This window comes from Scleropages formosus, chromosome 23 (genome assembly GCF_900964775.1).
Source record: "Scleropages formosus chromosome 23, fSclFor1.1, whole genome shotgun sequence".
NCBI classification, from domain to species: Eukaryota; Metazoa; Chordata; class Actinopteri; order Osteoglossiformes; family Osteoglossidae; genus Scleropages; species Scleropages formosus.
Genome location: NC_041828.1, coordinates 14,558,288 through 14,579,168, shown reverse-complemented (window position 1 = coordinate 14,579,168; position 20,881 = coordinate 14,558,288). Strand labels below are relative to the sequence as shown.

Genomic DNA, 20,881 nt, shown 5'->3' with positions numbered 1-20,881 from the left:
ATCACTTGGAATACAGTTGTTTGTTGTTTAACAAAATATATTTATCAGCAATACATTAATGTGATCTACATGTATGCCCCCAAGAGTGCTGTTCAGAATGTATTATGAACATCATAGCTTTTTGTCTGGCATTCAAAGACTCGCCTGCAGTCCAACAGGAAACGTTTCTGAAGACAGGATGCTGACAAAAGGGTTTAGTGATCCCACAATCCCACACACATCACAAGGTCGGTAATGCCTCCCTTTCCTGCCTGTAACACAGCTACTGTTTCCACCCGCAACATTTTTCCACACCTCCCAGAATTCCGATCTGGGCCCAGTCCCTCGCTGCAAATAAAAAAACTGTTGTGTTGTGTAGGGTCAGTTCCTGTGGTTACAAGAACTTGCCAGACTGCTTTTGCATCACGTATGTAAACGTGGCACAAGGAGGAAATGCACAGGAAATTGTAGTAAATAAAAAGTGGGACAAAACATGGTATCAGTTACATGGAATCATTTAGCTGACACTCCTCTCCAAAGCAACTTTTAGTACAACCTACTTGCAATAATTTTTACTGGAGCAATTCAGGGTAAGTGCCTTTCTCAGGGGTGAATCAAACCTGGGTCTTCTGAGACCAAGGCAGCAGGCCTAAACCACTACATTTCCTGCTGTCTTGGACAAATGTCCACAAGTGGTCATAAAAGACTGATTGAGCGGTCATAAAAGACACCAGCTGATCATTCACACACCTTGTTCAGAAGACCATAGGAAGACCTCTGAGAGTGACAGTGTTCACTACAGCAAACACCGCTGCTCATGGTGGAAACACTTACCCTCAGACCAAACTCTCCTGGCTGACCGGGCTCTCCAGGAGGACCTTGTGCACCCTGAGAAGAAGCGGGAACCATCTCATAACTTTAGGAGAAGCGGTGAGGCCTGTAACACCGTGTATAACAGATACCACACTTCTCTGGAGCACGATCATGCACAGAGTGAGCTGTTTAATCAAAGCTTTCGGTGCTTCATGTCATTGCACTGGATTTAATAGAATAGGAATCGTTACACATTATCAGTCATGTATGGAAAATACTGACTAAAATACATGTTTGAGATGTACATCAGGGAGGTGTCACACTTCACAGTGAATCTCAGATCCCCTCCCATATGCAGTGTTTCATGTGCTCTCACCGGAGGTCCAGCTGGCCCCATTGGGCCTGGGGGGCCACGCGGTCCTGGGGGGCCCTGCAGAACAGATATGTTGAAGATGAGAGAGAGTCACATGGCATTGCTTTATAATGATAACAAATAAAGCTGTTATTATTAATTACTTTTTTAAATGGTCACAGTCAGAAGTAGTATCTGGGTATCTCAGCAGAAAAATATTACAAACATATTATGTCTTTTACTAGGGTTTCACTCCAACAGGTCTAATTTGGTTCCAAGGAAAAGTGAATAAAAATGTAATATACAACAATAGATATGTAATGTACAACATATACTTACAGCTTCTCCTTTCAAGCCTTCTTTATGAACCTGTGCAGCAAAAACAAAATAACAGCACGTTATTTTGCTCCTCATTAACCTTTTTTTAAATCATGGGACAGTCAAGCGATCTCCCATTAGTGTAGCACAAAAAGCACACAAGCTCTTGGCTTCCTGACATGCAGGAGGCCATCAGTAGCATTGACGCCTTACGTGGTTTAAGATGAACAGCCCGTTCCTTACCACATCTCCCGGTAATCCTGCTGGGCCAGTCTCGCCCTATAAAACAGCAGAAACGCGGTAAAAAATAAATAAATAATAATAATATCTTTTATAAAAATCGGTTCTGTAAATAAGCACTGCTTTCAATTAAAGTGGAATTCCACTGAGAGCACAACAATGTTTCAGGGGAATGCCTGCAGTAATTATCCACAGCAAAGTAGAGTATTTCTCTCCCTCTTCTAAAGCTAACAAGCAGCACTTGGCTGCAATGGAGCCCTGGGGGATGTCCAAGCACACTAGTGTTCCGCTGTCTCCGAAAAACAGAGCACCAAACCCCACGACTGGACAGCAAGTCAGAATCATGCCCAATTTGTAAGATGACCTTCAGCCATGCTTCTATGCAGGCATCAGCAAGGACTACAGAGAGATGCAGCTTTCTGGAGAATGTTGGGGAAAGGGTGAGGTACATCACCATAGTGACTTTGTGATGCGCTTTGATCGTCCCTTCAGTGTAACATCCACAGGATCTACCTCATGTACCCTTGTCTCACAACACTCACACATGATGACATCCTGCTTGGATGACTGCAGCTCCCTTTTACCTGCCTTCTGCCATCACACCTCTCCAGCTGATCCAGAAGACCGTGGCACGAGTCATATTTGACCTGTCAGATCATGCCCATGTACTTCCCCTCCTCATCTCCCTCTACTGGCTTCCTGTAGCTGGTTATAGCCTTAAAGATCATCAACAGATCTGCTCTTCAACAAGTATAGAAACTTGTCACTCCCTACACCCAAGCCAGAGTGCTACATTCCAGAACCTCTGGATTTTTGGTGGCCCTCTCACAAGAGGTCCAAAATTGAATGATGGCAAGTTCTTGGCTCTGGCTTCATTGCAGTGGAATGAGATCCCTCTGTCCTTCAGCACCGCTGAGTCCCTCTCAACATTCAAGAAGGGTCTCAGAACACATCTCTTTTGGACCCATCCCCTGATCTCCTATCTGCATAAATTTGAATAACACCAGTTGATATAGCTTCCTATTCCCCATCAGTGCTATGGGCAGCGAATATATGTAATGTAATGCAAAGAACGCCAGCAGAAATGGTAGTATTGGATAAACTGTCTCTACTTCGACCATTGCATGTCTGTATCAGTAACTCTTCATCCATTGCAAAATGTGTTTTGTATGTCATTGTGGAGAAAAGTGTCAAAATAAATATGAATGTAAGTGTACTTGCAGGTGAATTGACAAAACTCAGTAAAAACATACTACAAATGTAAATCTGATGATTCATATTACCAGGGATCCTCAGCTCCACTTGTATCTCTTAAAGACTATGCAGGGTATCACTGTACTCCACTCAACTAGCTGTTTCCATAAATAATTTAATAACAATAATGTGTCCCTCACTCTCATTGTGAAAATGTTATGCAATTTTACAATTAAAACGAAAATTAATTAGATTTTAACATCAGAATTGTGTCTTTGAGAGAAGCATTAAAAATTAGTCATACCTTTTCTCCCTTGGGTCCAATGACACCAGGAAGTCCAATGAGTCCCCTGAGTCCCTATTATCAGCAAATAAAGAAAAATGATGTTTGATTCTTCTAGGATTAATGCAAAATGAAAATGACAGTTTTGTGTACAGACTCATAAAGTAAAGGTCACTGCTTCGTGTCCTATTTGGGGCTGATGTGCTGCAGTTCCTTTACACATTTGTATCATAAGAAAAAAAAATCTCAAAATTCTTAGCATGAAAGGGTTGCAAAACTGACCATTATTAATAATTTGTGCCACTGTAACTGCAAACATGATCTTTAAAAGTATGTTTTTATCTGTTATATTTTTCAGGAAAGTACAGTTCACGTCTTTTAGCGTAAACACGTTACTTTCTAATTGTACGGTTCCTCCCAGACTTAAATTCCGACCTTTAAACAATGAAAGGCAAGAGGACAGAGGAAGGTCTAAGCGTCAAATGTGTCTTCACATCATCTTTTTTGGAAAGCGCCTGCATACTAAGAGTCTTGATACAGGCTGAAGTTTCCCTTGGATTCTTTTCAAGCTTTCAAAGTTTCTTTTTTTTTTTTTGGTTCTTGAGGAACCACTGAACATCAGGGTATTCAGATACCCAGAAAGAAGGGCGCACAAAAAAGCACTTACATCTTTTCCTGGAACGCCAGGCTTTCCCGGTAATCCGTCCAGGCCGGGATCTCCCTGGAGATTAAATACCAGGCAGAAAATGGGTTTTAAAAAACACTAGTCTGCACTATGTCAAGAGCGATCTGCAAGCGGCAATCGTGTGTGTGAAAGACTAACCTTGGGGACCATGTGTGTCCTTCAGGACGCGGTGGTGCGACTGTCCCTGGGATATGATGCGGATGGACTGCAGCTCTTTGCTGCACTAACTGTCCCAACATTGCTGTCTTTCCTGATTCCACACATTCCGCACTGAATATGCGGATCAATGGCTGTGAAATTATGGCTCAGTAACAGTCATCGTAATTTTTCACAAAAACTAGTTAAAGGGCGAAATTGTGTACTACTGTAATTAACTGGCAGTCAAACGTAAGAGTAAACTGCAATAGCCAAGACTAAATCTAAACAGAAAAGAAGAATCATTGGAAACTGTAACCAATGTTTATTTCTTACTAAAAATGTGATTTATGTTATAATGCTCCAACAAACTGACCTATAAGGGAATGTAATTTCCAAACGTATATAGACACACATGAGTCTTAGAATAAATACTTTTCAGTCAATGTGTAAAAGATGTTTTTCACATCTTCACATTAGTGGTTTCCACAGGGGTGGCACAACGGCAGATCAAGCAGCACTTGCGCCCCATCGTCCTGAGCTGTAACTTTGGATGTGGGTTCGAATGCAGTGCAGTCTTTGTGGGGTTTGTGTGTCGTCCTCATGTTTGCATGAGTTTCCTCCCACTGTCCAACAATGTGTTTCGGGGAGCTGGTGACTCTTTCAATCACCACAGGCCCAAATTTGACATGTGGTAAAGCTTGCATGTTTTCACAAATCAACACATTCTGTTTCTAAGAGAAGAAAAAAATGTGCCACTGCTTTCTTCGTACTTTTGCTATTCTCCAGTTACACAACTCTGTGGTGAACGATCTACAATGATCTACACTCCCAGTGTTGCTTCATGCAGGCTGCAGTCCCAATGAGTCTCTTTGTAATAAGCTATAATTTCAAAATCTAGATCTGAATTCCCTGTGCTCTTTATAAAGCCAATAAATAAATAGATATCTATATTTATTTAATTGCTCATTTTTTGTACATTTATTGACTTAATCTCTTCATTTTAATTTCTAATTCAAATTCCTATATATAGTATAGTATATTTAGATAATTTTTCATCCTACAGTAACTATAATTTTTTCCACAAATCCCTTTTCATAAATTGCTTTTCAACACAGATTTGGTGCAGAGCCTATCTTTGGGAACATACGGTGTGAGGCTGGGTACACCCCGGACTGGATGACCATCCATCTCAAGGCAGTCACACACTCACATACACCCACTATGGGCAATTTAAAGTCTCCACCTGTTCTGAAAGACATGGGAACACCTGGAGGAAATCAACTAGGACACAAGGAGAACATGCAAACTCCACATGCAGCCAAACACCCGGCGCACCGCCATGCTGCCCTGACTCTAATTAGACAGACTTAATTGTGAAGGTGATTTTATTTTTCTAGACCTTTCATTCGTTTAACTTAATTTTAGTACTTAATTCTATTATGTTTGGAGAGAATTAAATTTTAATTTTAATTCCAATAACAATTATCCTCAGCTTGACCTTGTGCTGATGTGCTCCCCGAAGTTATGTATGCATATCAGTGACTGATGGCAATATTAAAGCTTCAGTGCAATACAGTTTAAAAAAAAAATCATATGGTAAACATAAAGCACTGACCATACAAACTATGAAAACTATGTGAAAAAAGACTGTGAGAGCATATTGGTGATGGACTGGTGGCAGCACTGCGGTCCACCCACAGGTTGAGCACAGGAGGCCTAGGAAACACACTAAGGCAGGCCTGTTTGTGCCATTCCACTCTCAGCCACCTCTTCTTCCAGCAGGGACTTTTATTTTTATTCGGTGTTTATTCGGTGTTTCATTCAGTATTTTTATTCACTTCAGTCTTCATGCACAGCCTGTCACTTAGACATCTTCAGTACAGCACTATTACATTAGGAATGTCTTAGTGTCTATATACTCAAATGCGCGGAAGAAAAAAAAACTTAAAACGGAGACATAACTTAAAATTAACGACACACTCTTAAAAGGGAAAAGAGCAGAAAATAAAAACGAATGCAGACTGGCAATTGAGAAAAGAGTATTTTGTAAAGCAGCGGGTCTGGGGTTCGAGTCCTGCTTGGGATGCCTTGCGATGGACTGGCGTCCTGTCCTGGGTGTGTCCCCACCCCCTCCAGCCTCGCGCCCTCTGCTGCTGGGTTAGGCTCCGACCCACCGCGGTTTCAGACTGTGTGTGTGTGTGTGTGTGTGTGTGTGTGTGTGTGTGTGTGTGTGTGCGTGCTGCCCCCAGAGAAGTGATCACGAATAAAGAAAGGCGTTCATACAGACAGCCAGAAAACAGACATATTGTAGACATTGCTTCTAGAATGGGAAAAATGACTGTCTGGAATTTTAACTTACCCTTCTTCCCTGTTCTCCTTTGTCTCCCTTGAAGCCCCTATCACCCTTAAAAATAAAAATACAGAATGGGATTTAAAACACATACCTGGCTTGTAATTGCATTACATGTAAAAGACTAAATTAAAAAAAAAAAAAAACTAATTAGTGCCCATCCATTCATATTCTGTACCTTTTTGTATCAATGGTTATTTCTTTGTGTTTTATCCACTGAGTTTACTGTGGTTAAAAACCTTTAGTCTTATTATTTTGGGGAAATTGAATTTCTGAAAATGTGTTGTATAGTCTGCAAGAGGCACAAAGGCTTGCATTTTTTTTTAATTAGATTTTTCCTTTCTCTTACTTATTTATCTGAAATTCAGATGTGGTGTTCGAGATACTTTTCTGATGTTGACACTTTCTTTTCACGCCAAGAGAAGATTCCATTTAGTCCGCCCTCCTTGCAGGTGTGGAAAACTGATGCTGGCTAGAAAGTATTTATGCTGATTTCACTAGGTTTAATTTAGGTATGGGATGAGACTGCGAATAGGTTTCATGATGACTTTACAGCAGTGCTTAATGGCACAGAAAGCACACAATAAAAAAACTTTGATGACGCTGAGAAGGAATCAGGCCCCCAGGGGATTTTCTCACTTGATACTCACAGTCACACCTTTGGGGCCGGGTGTTCCAGGAAGTCCCGCATCCCCCTGCACTCCCTACATGTCAGCAGAGAGACGGGGCGATCCTTGTTAATGCAACGCAAACAAGGTCACAGGAAGCCCCAGCCAAGGGCAGCACAGGAGCCCAGCGACGCAAGAATTCCCAACAAAGCACAGCATAGCAACCCAGCAAAGGTGAACCAGGAAACCCCGCAAAGGACAGTAGAGGATCCCGGCAACCCAAGGAAATAAGAACCAAGCATTGCACAGGAACTCAGAAACCCAAGAAACCCCAAATGTGGACAGTATCAGAACGCAGCAGGGAAATACTGATGGTGAAGCCGCTGATGGTGTTTTGAGATGATGCATAATTATTGCTTTCTTATTATTGACTATTGGCACAAACTGATGGCAAAAAGCACACAAATCCAGTTTTAGTTTTGCACACGCATCGCAAAATGTGTCAAAAAAGTGACATTATAGTGGATTATACGGTGAAAATGTCTGGCATTATATGAGCGACACTAAAAGATGTACTTTCCTTTTTGTATGAATGGATGTCCAGTTTTACCATTATAATAATATGACCAAAGAAAGCACTGCTTTTGGTACAGTCAGCATGAAAGAAAATAAAAACAATTATTAAGGAAAATTGCATGTTTTTAGTAAATCCTAAAAGGTAAAGTACCAGATAGATAGATAGATAGATAGATAGATTGATTGATTGATTGATTGATTGATTGGGCTAGTCAGTCAAACTAACAGTAAAAGCATTTATCTGTACAGTGAAAAACCAAAGCACATGAACTTTTGAAGGGTTTATACCACACTACCAGTTTCAACCTGTTTCATCACCCTTAAAAAATCCACAATGTGTGGAACACCACCGTTCTGTAACGTGAATCGCCCCACGAACATCGATGAATTTGTTGTCGGTCCTTTACAGTACAGTGGCAGCAGGGGGCAGACATTCTCCTTCCTGCATCCTCCAACGGCGGACAGGAGGCGAGGGGATGGGGCGGAAAAGGTATTTCTGGGGTAACTCGCACTAAGAGCGCTCATTACTTGCCTCCACCTGTGAAACGCTGAGCATTCTGGGATTCTCCCGCAAATGAATGTGAGGCATTGAGCGCTGAGCAAAAACGCCTCTTGCCGTGGAGGACACGACTTTTGTGTCTTCGCAGATCTGACAGAGCGGCACACACCGGCGACTGAGAGAACCCGTATTCTCATCGGGGAGTCATTATAAGTCCTCCATGCACCTCAGCATCCTCGAAAGGCAGCCCAGATCAACAGGCAGGCGACGTAGCCTTGTGTCAGAATGCTTTCTTGGCTCCGCTGAGCAGCTTTCACAAGAACACACTTCTTGGCATTTCTCACCCTTAGTGCACGTCCCAGGAGCCAGCCTGCTCGACGTGGGCTCCCTGGGATCATTAACTGTAGGAGGGGATTAGAGAGAGAGGCTGGCAGTGGCCCAGCTCTGTCCCATCACTGCAATTGAATCACCTTCAGCGTAGTCACCAAGATACACTAAAAAAATTACAGGTGATCCCAGATTTACGATGGGGTTACGTTCCGCGAAACCCATCATAAGTCGAAAATATCGTAAGTCGAAAATGGATTTGATACACCTAAGCTACCGAACATCATAGCCTAGCATACATGTGATGGCCATTAGGGGCTTGCAGCCTTCATGCTGGACAGTTATCTTGAGTTTCTCCTCAAGAGTAATTGCCCTCTTCTTCTTCTTCCCACCAGTAGCAGGAGACACAGATGGGCGTTTCTGTGACATTACGGATGCACAAAACACAACCGCGTGGCAGACTGGGAGATGCGGATCGTTGCCGCTGCCCAGCATCGCGAGAGAGTATCGCACCGCGTGTCGCTTGTCTGGGAAAAAATCAAAACTCAAAATATGGTTTGCACTGAATGTTTATCGCCAGCTCGCCATCGTAAGGTTAAAAAATTGTAAGTCGAACCATCATAAGTTGAGGAGCATCTGTAGAATAAATGTAAATAAATGTAATAATTTTGATATACCTTTCAGAAGCAGCAGACTCAGTTCTGCTTTACCTTCCAATAAGTAAAGTAGGTAAGGTATTTACGCATTGTAACATCCAGATTTATCTCCTTGTCTGTCACAGACATTTTATATTTGCTTACATATGAAGCACATTCCCTTGCAATTGTACACACTGTGAAACTGGGACAATTGAGAATAACTAAAGACAGCCCACGTAACCAGAGACTTATTACGTTTGCCTGCAGCAGCTCACAGTGAAGTGATATAGACCGCAGACCTTTGACAGACTTACCTTTGGACCAAGAGGCCCGGGTAGCCCAGTGAAACCCTTTTCTCCAAAGTCGCCCTGTAGTGGAGATATTATACATTATATAATTCAGACTCATATATATTGATTTGCATATACATATTCTTTGGTCGCTGTTATTTTATTAACGATGCACTTATTTAAACCATGCCAATTGTAAAGACAGCGTCATCAAAAGTACTACTTACTTGTTCTCCTCTCTCCCCCTTCTTCCCACTGAGACCTGGTAGTCCTGGTGATCCCTTTAGATAAAAATGGATAAAAATCTCATGTCTATTAAAACATGTTACCAATTATCAACATAATTCCATTAATATTGTTTCAGGAAATACTAAGACATGGATTTATACTTGTTCTCAGTATGTTTACCATCACCCTCCTGAAAGTGAACTGTTTTATAGCTTGGTCTGTGATTACTATCTACAGAATAAAAGTTTCTGTTCTCTTCTTTTCTTTATTCAGTTTATTCTGCTTAATTCCCTATGAATTATACTGGTCTGTTTGTTTTACTTTTACAGCTTGACTTTGTAAAATCTATAAATTGGTCTCAACGCATAATTGACATATTGTTAGCCTTATCATAATAGCCTTAGTTACTATAATATAATTAGAATTAGCAACACATGAACATAGAAAGTATATTACGTCAATAATATAAATAAAAATAAAGGGTAATTTATAATTTTTGCCATTTTTAAAGTCTGAGTGCATGCCCATTTACTTGTCGTAGTGTTCAGTGTATGCCTAGAACAACACAATTGGTATGACATACTGTATACTTCCAGTAAAAAAGAAATTGGCCTCACCTTGTCCCCTTTGTCTCCCCTCTGTCCCGATTCACCCTTCACACCCTCACCACCCTAGGAGGAAACAGCCGGGGCAGTGTCACACACCACCAGTAAATACAGGGGGCGCGCCAGCCCTCATCGTTATACAAAAAGAAGGAGCCGTCCATAACCATGGTCTGGAAGGGTCAATTTTTTATCATTGCACGCCAACATAATTTATATATTCATTTGAAATTCTTTGATCTTGTGACGCCATGCTTTGCTGAAAGAAACTCTTCAGAAGTGAAGTATAAACAGTTCACAACTGCTTAATTATATAGCGACGCTCAACTCCGGCCTGCAAAACATTTCACTGGTTTTCATAAACTGGTATACAAGCTAAAAACCTCTGCCCTCTAATTATTTTTAGAGTTTTCATTAGGTGTGCACACATCTGCAAAGAGGAACAAGATAAAAGATATATTTTGTCAAGTTAATGTATTACACAGTATAATTTCCATGTAATATATAGATGGTGCTTTAATCAAGTATCACCGTTGGATAAAGGGAGGAAAGTTTTTTTACACCATTTACACCACTATTTTCAATAAGAATCTCTGATCTCTGATAATTATGATTATATTTTTAATTTTTGCTGAAGAAAATGCTAAAATGAATAGTTGAGCTGATTGAAAATCCATTTTCCATTATTTGGGCCATCTTCAACAAACCCTTAATACTGTCACTCGAAGCTGCAGTATGTGACCAAGGAAAACTTACCGTGTTACTGTCTAAGCAGAGGAAATGGAGAAGAAGGCAGTGTAGGAAGTGTACGCAGCAGGAAAAGAAAAAGACCACAAACAATATGTTTGCAGAGTCATGTTGTTTAATCAGTAAACTCCTCTTCTTCTGCTTTTGTTATACAAAGAGAATGAAGTTAAATGTAGGAATGCTCTTTTAAATATATATATATATATATATGCACACACAGCGGTTACCATGAAAACGACGAAAACCCATCTGTTGCATTACATGTGATGATATGGTGTGCTAGGAGATGTGTAATTTCGGCTTTCTGGAGAATCTCTTGGGCGTTTTAATGGATCTTTTGGACTACAGTCTACACATTCACTTAGAGGGTCTGACAAATTCACAGTACAAGTTCTAAGCTCATCATATTTGCTCACCCACACATGTAAAGTGCAGACCTGTGAGCACAGCAGCGAGAATAAGCGGTTAACCTTTACACTGATGTACCACACTGAGAGAGAGCATAGCTGTAATGAGAACATTCACTTTCACTCATTTAGCAGACACTTTTCTCCAAAGCGACTTACAACGTTATGCTGCCTACAGCTTTTCATCCTTTTGTACAGCTGGGCTACTTTACTGGAGCAACTTAGGGTAAGCACCTTGCACAAAAGTACTACAAGTGGAGGTGGGATTCAAACCTATGACCTTTGGGTCTAAAGGAAGCAGTTCTAACCACTACACAAGCAGCCATGTCACTGTTCTATGGGCTTTTTTAGGTACCCACACCTGTAAGGTACAACAGCAAGTGGGAAAAGGGGGATGTTGATTTTCCAGCCAATATCCATAAAAAATATCCTGTATTGACCATCTCTGAAACACTAGAATACATTATACTGAGTTTACCCTACAAAGTACTACATATAGTGACCTCAAGGGCGGTACAAACATGCTCGTGTCCCACTAGCAAAAAGTTTTATTCCATATAACTGTCTGAGGAGTTTAACTGTTAAAACCATGAGCTTACCTTTTCACCTCTGTCACCTTTGACAGAAACAGCTCTGCCCTGCAAATAATCAATCAACATGGATCAATTATTTAGAGCCAAGCAGGAAAGAAAAAGAAAGCAGATGGAAGTATGGAATCTGAAATTATGCTATAGTTCACTATAAAAAAACCCTAACCATCATTAAAATACAGAATAATTAGAATTATTTAAATATGACTACATAACCAATTGCCTTCACATTTGTTATGTAACTAACTTTTTATTAATTAACTTTTCTACTGAGCAATTTTTTCAGTTAATTTCTGTTTGCAGCCTTTGCCCATAGTTGTTTTATTTCGCATAATTGCTCTATAAAGTAAGAGCCCTTGTTTTTGATGTGAACAGAGGAATCATACAGGATCTCCTTTCTGTCCTTTGAGGCCAGGCGGTCCAGCTGGACCCTGAATCCCAGTGTCACCCTGAAAAGAGATTCGCTTGCGTTTATGACAGAACCATCATGACCAAGTGGGCCGCAACAAAGTCCTGTTGCGGATTTATTGTTTGCTACCGAAACCAGAGAAAATTTTAGGACCTTTTCACCCTTGGGGCCTTCACGTCCAGGTGGACCAGTTTCTCCCTGTAAGAGGAATTAATAGCTACTGCTCTTATGTCTGGAATTACAAGAAGACAGCAATCATATTTTTAAGTGCCCTTGACTTTGTGCTATGTGTTTTACAGGTTAAAGAAATTCAGTTTTTTTTTTTTTCTTTTCCACAAGTATGAATGGCTCATCTTGCTTGCTCAGAGGCAGTTAGAGCGACGTCCTCCCATTCACCCGTAGGTCTTACCCTGTCCCCTGCAGGGCACGTGCAGTTGACCGCTTTAGGACCGCCGTGCTGCTCACTGCTTTTAGGGGTGGGAGCGGGAATCTCGACGGGGGGAGCCTCTGTCACCACGTTCCTCGAACACTGAAAAAGAAAGCTCCTTGAATACAGCACCGGGACACTGACAGGACAATCAGATGAAAATAAGCCCAAGTTTAGCCCGGATGACTCCTTCCCACCAACCTCTGGGTATTAAATAAATACCACCGTTGCTTAATTGCAGGATAGGGGACAGAAAGAAGGTCTGTATGAACAGCCACTTGGTCTTTCAACAGTGACAGCACGCTTGTGCACCCCCGCTCTTATGGCCTCGCCCTCGACAGATGGACTTACAGGCCCGTAGGGGAGATCGCAACACGTCTCCAGCTCAGCATGCTTGGAGTCACAGTATATGACCATCCTCTGGAGGTCAAACTGGGGAAACACGTTGTGGAGAGAAGCACAAGTGGTCAAGCATCCAGTCCTTAGATGGACAATTGAGATAATTACAACTTGTAAAGTGGCACCACAATGATGCATGAAGAAACTCTGAAAAGATTTAAACTTGGGACATAGCACCATCTCCCTTCAAACAAATGAAAGAAGTAGTGTTTTAGTGAAGTGCAGTAACTCACGTCCACAGGCACACTGTCATAGAGCCTCTTTCCAATGACTGTCCTTCCTTGAATATCGATGTCTTCCCTGTCTTCAATGGGCAGTGTCTGCAAATGCTTGCAGTCCAGATAGAGGGACACCGACTTGGACTGGACACTGAGTGCAATCTTGTGCCAGTTGCGGTCAAAGAGGCTGTCGACTTCAGGGTTCTTGAAGACAGCCCTGACAGCATCCTTGGTGAGCCCTACAGCGTTGTACTCCACCGCCTTGTTCTCACCATCCAGCCGGATGGACACCTGGGGACACGTAGAGTATATGAATGATGTCACACATACAGTACATGGACGGAGATCCCGCACTCCTGCATCACAAAAGATAAGAACAGATGAACCCATTGCGATACATTTGCCGCTTCCCTGAAAAGAGATTTAGCATCAGATGCTCCTGTCCCAGTACCAGCTGCCAGAAGTGAGCAAATTTCCAAATTTGAGACACAGGGACTGTACTGCCATGTAACCTGTTTCTTCATACCAGTTAAAATATACACTGCAAATAAGTTAAATCCAGTAACACTTTGATACCGGTGAATTCATCAAAGATGTGCTCCGGGCTCCATTCCACTTGTGTACACACCTGTGGGATCCCATACTTGTCAAAGATTTGCCAGAGGTACCAGTCTTCTCGCCTGGATGTCTTTCTGAATTTAAATGTTGTGACAAAGGCGTATTCGTCCGGGAGGCCCTGAGGAAACACGTCTCTAAGAAGAAAAAGTAAAACAGCAATAAGACTTAAATGTATCGCGCTTCTTCGGAGAATGTCAGGAAAGCACAGTTAAAGATACGCCTGCATTCACAACCCTTGGAAGTGCTCCGTGAGACACTGTGGTCACACAAGGCCGGCGCTGCCCTGACACTACGGCCCTGATGTGGACGGCGCATGGGAGATAAAGAGCGCCATCCGACAGCTGACTGCCATTGACAATTTCGACTGTGGCAGCTGAGAGAATGATGCTTCTCTCTTTGCAACAGGGAAAAGCTCAAATGTATTACATTACACCCCCGAGCTGCTTCGAGGGTTATTTAGCTAAGAAACAGCATCATAATGATGGGGCATAACTTTAAATGTAAAATAGCTGGCAGGAATGGATAAAATATTAATGGAAGACATCACCAGCATACAGTTGTTTTATTATAAGATGCTGGAAATAAAATTTAATTTATTCAGAACTGCCTGCCCATGGAGTGAACTAACCCGCTGCATCTGCATTTCTTACCACTTGGTGTCCAGCTTTGCAATCTGAGCAGATTCTGATTAATAATAGATCTCTTGTATAGCAGGGATTTGAGCAACTATGATTGTGATGAGTAGGGTGTTCATCTCCGTGTTCGCAGCTGTACTTTTATATTTATTTTGAAACAGAGTGCTGTCAAAAACAGGAAAGCCAGTCACGTCACATGGTCACTTCAGCAGTGTTTGCTTACTCGGTTTGCTGAACAATGGGCATGGTTCCCAGGCGCACATATGAGCTTTGGCCCGGTTCAAATTTCGTCCCCAAAAGTTCTTTCACACTGAAGTATTCCATGAGGTCAAACCCTAAAATGAGAGAAAGGGAGCAATGGATTTGGCTGTTAGGAAGACGTGGTGGTCAAAGAGATACCAAACAATGAAAGCAATGAAATAATAGACCGTGATACTGAAATGACGACCGGTGCAGAGCGACAGGAAGTAGCCCTGGCACCATACCGCTCCTGGACTGTATGCTCAGTCCTGGGTTTGTCTCGTACTCGGTTCCGTGTGAAGTTTGCGTGTTTTCACTGTGCATGTGTGCATTTCTTCCACGTTCCAAAGAGTTTAACTGGTGAATCTAAATTTTCCTTTGTGCGACTGTGCGTGAGTGCCCTGAGATGGACTGGTGTCCCTTACAGCGTACATCCTGCCACATGCCCTATGCTTCCTGGGATCGGCTCCAGTTCCGTTCTGAAAATGGGGAAATACTAGGGTAATACTACATAGTGCTGATGAGAAGATACTTTGGAGAAAAGCATCATAAATGCTAAATGTCGTGTAATGCACAGGGAATGTAAAAGGAATGACGAGTGCTGAAATTTGTCCTTTTCGCTATACTACCTACAGGGACAGTGGCACAAGGAGTAAGAACATTCTTCATTCTAGAACATTTGCAGCGCAAACGCAAGTTCTGCAGTAATGTTGTGTAGAAATGTGTTTTAACACTGAGTACTTAAACTGCTGGTCCATCGCGTTTCTTCAGATACACCTTTGGGGAGATGAAGCAACGCGATAGGCCCCATGCTGCCGTCTGATTATTTCAGCAGATCGTGAACTGGAGACTCACGGAGTCTGAGCGGAAAACATGGAGGCCTCTTTAGGCTATGAAATCATTCCTTTCTTCTTCTAAAGCAAGCAAAAGATTAAGAGACGGTGCCAGATATTTCCTGCTGTGTGTTTATAGGGTTTGGTTACACGACTTCAGCTACCCCTCAATAACAGTGCCTCTAAATCCACTGCTGAGCACGTGGGAAGAACACAATGTATTTTAATATGCTGCCCATTTGCTGGGCTTACTATGATTGAGGTGCTGATTTTGCCACATTCTCTGAGCCTACAGTAAGACTCTAGACACGGGTCTGGTGGCCTTCTGACCGATCCGCTCTGCTGAATCAGTGCAAGGAGAGACAGCACCACTACTCTCAATTTTCTAAAATACATTTCCCCAGAATGACTGCAAAAAATGGTCTGTCATGATGCTGTTCTTTGGGCAAGTCTGGTTTCTCACACATACAAACCGAAGCTGCTTATCCCGAGCGGGGTCACGGCAAACCGGAGCCTAATCTGGCAACACAGGGCGTAAGGCCAGAGGGAGAGGGGACACACCCAGGACGGGACACCAGTCCATTACAAGGCACCACAAACGAGACTCGAACCCCAGACGCGCCAAAGAGCAGCACCTGGCCCAGTCCACTGCGCCTTCTGGTTTCTCATGTTAACCAAAGTTACTTCTGTGCTTCAAATAATGAAATTATAGAGTTTCAATGTATGAAAAACTGCAAACTGCAGTAAGAAAAGTTTAAACAATTGCATAAATGGGCAAACAGGCCAAATCCTCTTAAATTCTCACTTTATCCATTAAAGTGCTCATATGAATCAAGAAATGTTCATTTTTTTAAGAAAAAAAAGCAGTTGTAGACATTGTGTTATACTAAACAGAACAAACTACTTGAAGAACTACATTACAAACATCCAGTGGACAAAAGAACAAAGGTAATCAGAGACAGTCCACTTCGGTGACTAATAACTAATAATAACCATTAGTTATTATTACAGCTAGTTATTATTTCAATTCATTAAAATAATCCTTAAAGAGACACTTTTGAATGGCGGAGCTACTCGGACTAGTCACTGGAATTTTGATGCAAGTAAAGCATTTAAGTGCAGGTCTTGTGTTCGTCCGAGCAAATGAGCAGTATTTGTAAGCTCACATATGTTCATTAAGACATGAGGGGTGTATGAGTGCAGCACATATACTGAATGTGCCCAAATGTCCTATATTACATGCATTTTTTTCAGAATAACCACTGACTGATATGGCTAAATGCCACCCCACTCGGGACTCACGTAAGGGTTTATTTATGGACTTGGACAAACTACCTATAATAACATTATTATCCAACACATGGACGTGTAGCTTTGCTTTGACTTTGGTGCCTATCAGTCCCACTAATTATGCTCATGTTTGTAATTTTTTTTAGATCCGCATGCCAAAAGCTATAAATTTCACTTTTAGAGTTAGGCCTGAAATAGCCCAGCCAGGCAATTATGTCATTGGGGCCTTCACAGCTGTGGTTTGTACCACTGTGCAGCAGAGAAGGTACCAAGGTCCGCAATCTGCTGAGGTTTCTCGGGGGGTTAGCCTCACCCAAAGGTGGTTTTCACAGGGACACTCCCATGCACAGCAAACAAGCGGCTGTCAATGACAACTGCGGCATCAACGGTGCCCACAGCATCACTAACCCCGTTTTGGGGCTTCTGCAGTGCAGCGGCACGTATGATCTCAACCTTTGGCACCGCTTTTACGGATCACTTCCTGCTCAAAAATGTCGAGGGTTGCGTGCGTGGACGCACAGAAATACGCACCTGCCCCGCACGTGCCGAAACGTACACGGTCCCATTCGCACACATGACTGCAGTCGCATGACTGGAGACATTGACGCAGACAAGCGTAGATGTCATATTCGAGGGCATATGTCGTATTCCAGTCATCCTTCAGAAGTCAGCCACCGAATGTAGCACAGTAACAGATGTTTGTCCCCCGTCTTTGAATAATGTCTACATACGCTACAAAACTGAGTTTAAGAAATTAAAGAGAGGGGAAGAAAGAAGCCCTTTGTGAGAGCGAGTAATTCCGAGCGTCTCGTAGCCGTACTTAGTCTTTAAGGTTTCACCCGGTTTGTTCATAACGCTGCGTCGTCTGCTATTGTGGAAGTAAGAATGAGTTTCCAGAAAAGCTGAAAGCAACAATTTGCAGCACGTCGCCAGGCTGAGTCATGAAGAGACAGACGAGATCATGCGAGAGACAGGAAGAGCAGTACGGGTATCTACAATGAGCCCGGTAACGTGAGAGCTCAGAGAAATTTCGCTGTGCTCTACTGCGGACACGTGGAAGTAGAATAACACTGCATCTAGGTGGTGAGGAACGATCAAGAGTGCAGGCCAAGTATTGATCGGGATTTCAAGACCACTCGGGTCAGTCCGCCGACATCCCCCCATCCTTTCCCATATGGTGGGATTTAGAAGAGTCGGACCCTGGGCAGATGGGAGATGGCTGACCCGTAGCTCAGCCTGCACATGGACAAACAGGTGCAGGAAGTCGCTCGCATGTAGCGTAAATTATGCTGGAAATGCAGTGGAGGCGAAACGTCCACCCAGCTCTTTTTCGCTTGACACGGGGCGCTGAGCAAATGTGCTCTGCTCCGCGGTTTGGGGCGAGCCCTCCGCAAACCTGTAATTTGGCCTGGCGATGGGAAGCGTGTAATCTTCCCCAAGAGCTATTTTGGAGGAGAGCAGTGAAACCCCAAGCTCTGCTGGGTAAACTGTGCCAGATGAACAGATCGGGAAGTGTACCCAAGCAGCCAGCGGAGCGTTTTGATCCGGGCAGCTGGGAACATCTGCGTGTGCCGCCGACGCTGCGACTTCTATGAACGCCTCTCCGTGTGCCCCGTCTTTCCGTTAGCCGCACAGCGGAGGCAACGCTCGGAATGACCCAGAAAGTCTCAGGGCAGGTTGTGGGCCCCCAGGCTGATGGACGGCCAGCTGCCCGGGTTGCGGTCAGGAGGGAAAGAGGATGAGAGCTGCATGTTTCAATTAGTCGCACATCCGTTCAGATCTGTTCTCTGTCAGACTGGTCCAGTTTCTCTGCGAGTTATTATGAAACATTTGTGCACCACTAACAGCCACTCTGCCTCACCATCACCTTCTCAGGTCCACACTTTTTTTCTCGAATGGCCTTGAATTGTTTGCGTCAAAACAGCAGTGACTGTTGTTGTTTATCCCACACTCCAGGCACGTGTACACTCTGTCTTGGGCTCCTTTCGTCTCCTTCTGATCATTCTTAATACAACGCTGGGTAATCGAGAAGGACTCGCGCTCATCCACACACACACTCTTAATATACACTTGTTCTTGTCTGTTTAATCAGAGCAAAGTGTGTGTAGCACAATTTATTCCAGCACATAAAAAATCTGGGTACCACAAACTGGTAGTGATTCTGTCATCTCACTTGTGTCTATGTCTTGCACATTTTTCAGGTTCTAACAGAAGTAATAACTATAACACCAGTGATTTTATTATTATTATTATTATTATTATTATTATTTGTAGTGATAAACACCACCACTACTACTACTACTACTAATAATAATAATACTAGTTATGAAACCCCTAGTGTTGTGTATCAGATGAAAAATGTTTGTGCTGCAGGGATGTTTCAATTTTTTTTCTCTCTTACTGTCGTTGACAGAAATTGTCATCCCTCATAATTAGCGGTGTCCTTGTCCGGCACAGGAAATAGAAAGAGAGCGATAGAGTTGTTGATAGAGAGTTGAACCACCTATGTACCAGGTCTGAGCACAGCTTCCCTGTGACGACACAAACAATGACATCATCAAAACATCATCGAGGCCGACCATCCGAGGATGTGTCGAAACAAGCGTGTTGACCGACAATACCTTTAACGCCTTGATCAGCCTAACTAATAATCATTTTTGTACCTTGCTTCAATGCTTTGTACATGAGAATGAGATTTACATATTGAGTGGATTAAAATTAAGTTCCGTTGTAATGCCGTAAATATTCCTCTGTGTTCCGTCAATAATGCCCGTTCCTAGCATTGCGGACAGGTAATGCGTGGAGACTGTCACCGTGCCAAGTCTCAGCCTTTTGTGGAATGCATTCAGCTCCACATTTTCCATCTCGATCGCAGTTTCTGGATCGGACATTTGACTAAAGTCTAGCTGCTGTGCTTTAGAAATCCCTTGCTTTCGAGTCTGAAATTAGCGCTGCTGCGTTATCTCCGCGGTTCGCACTGAAGAGGTTCGTTGACAAAGAGGATGTTGAGTCGTTTGCTGACTTTGCGACCCGTGAGCCGTGTCGTGTCTCACATAGCCTCGCTTCCCACACAGAGACGCTATGATTTAAGTGAAAGACAGCAGAGCGGAGACGTCCGCATCTGGTTTCTCTCTCAGAGAATGGTGAGCTTAGAGTGGGTGGCGGAACTCGCACTCGATCCCTGATGGCTGCAAGATAAACATGCAGGCCTTCTGGATAAATGCTGCTCGAAATCCAGAGCAGAATGTTTTTAAGATATAGCCACTTGACATGCAAGAGTCTGAGCAGAGACATTACCTGAAGGTACAAATGCAAAGATTCACAGCACAGGGTAAAGACACGGGCAGCAGGTGGCATAGCGGTTAAAGGTATCCCTTTGTTAAGCAAAGGACCCAGGTTTGCATCACACCTCCAGCTCCAGTCCCCTTTCCTAAATCACGGCACATAATTTGTATAGTTTTAGTACAAAGTACTCGGCTGCCCACACGAGTAAATTATTGGAAGTACCTTAACGTTGTCAATCATGCTGGAGGAAAGTATCAAGTAAATAAGTAAATATAATGAAAGCTCTTCACATGCCAAACTTTATCAAACCTCAAACTTCCTTTAAGCTCATGTTAAATCATAGTTTTAAGTGGGGGGAAAAAGCTGAGCAAACCCCAGATGGATATGTGATTTATGACAGCTTCACAGAAAGACAAAGTATGTCTAAGTCATCACATCCATCAACTGATAGCAATCTTTCTCTGTTGGCCTAGCATATGTGCGTTTCATACATAAAAAAGGGGTGAAGGATGATAGGCAGCAATCAAGGAAAAATTCACAGCAGGGCAAGGAATTAAAAATTGAGTATGCCTGTACATTCTGCAAGTTGTAATCATACGCATCGGGTAGCGCTGTTGTCTCACAGCGCCTGGGTGGTGCAAGGGAACGTGGGTTTGATCTCCG

At 42.9% G+C, this 20,881-nt stretch overlaps 1 protein-coding gene and 1 long non-coding RNA gene across 2 annotated transcripts in view; both read right to left on the bottom strand.

The window, feature by feature from the left end:
- Positions 1-812: 812 nt before the first annotated feature.
- LOC114909400 (uncharacterized) lies at positions 813-1,743 on the bottom strand. The gene is made up of 4 exons (XR_003797283.1): positions 1,706-1,743; positions 1,484-1,513; positions 1,169-1,222; positions 813-867 (listed from the first exon to the last, which is right to left on the bottom strand). It is a non-coding gene; the product is annotated as an uncharacterized LOC114909400 (long non-coding RNA).
- Positions 1,744-2,352: 609 nt separating this feature from the next.
- LOC114909412 (collagen alpha-1(XXII) chain-like) overlaps positions 2,353-20,881 on the bottom strand; it is a 33,553-nt gene continuing 15,024 nt past the window's right edge. The window contains exons 5-20 of the mRNA XM_029248505.1: positions 14,794-14,905; positions 13,946-14,069; positions 13,333-13,608; positions 13,052-13,132; positions 12,683-12,802; positions 12,403-12,471; positions 12,251-12,313; positions 11,874-11,912; positions 10,136-10,189; positions 9,518-9,571; positions 9,315-9,368; positions 7,003-7,056; positions 6,362-6,406; positions 3,847-3,900; positions 3,201-3,254; positions 2,353-2,418 (exon numbers count right to left, since the gene is read on the bottom strand). Coding sequence (XP_029104338.1) covers positions 2,353-2,418; positions 3,201-3,254; positions 3,847-3,900; positions 6,362-6,406; positions 7,003-7,056; positions 9,315-9,368; positions 9,518-9,571; positions 10,136-10,189; positions 11,874-11,912; positions 12,251-12,313; positions 12,403-12,471; positions 12,683-12,802; positions 13,052-13,132; positions 13,333-13,608; positions 13,946-14,069; positions 14,794-14,905 — 1,319 coding nt within the window. The remainder of the gene's footprint in view (positions 2,419-3,200; positions 3,255-3,846; positions 3,901-6,361; positions 6,407-7,002; positions 7,057-9,314; positions 9,369-9,517; positions 9,572-10,135; positions 10,190-11,873; positions 11,913-12,250; positions 12,314-12,402; positions 12,472-12,682; positions 12,803-13,051; positions 13,133-13,332; positions 13,609-13,945; positions 14,070-14,793; positions 14,906-20,881) is intronic.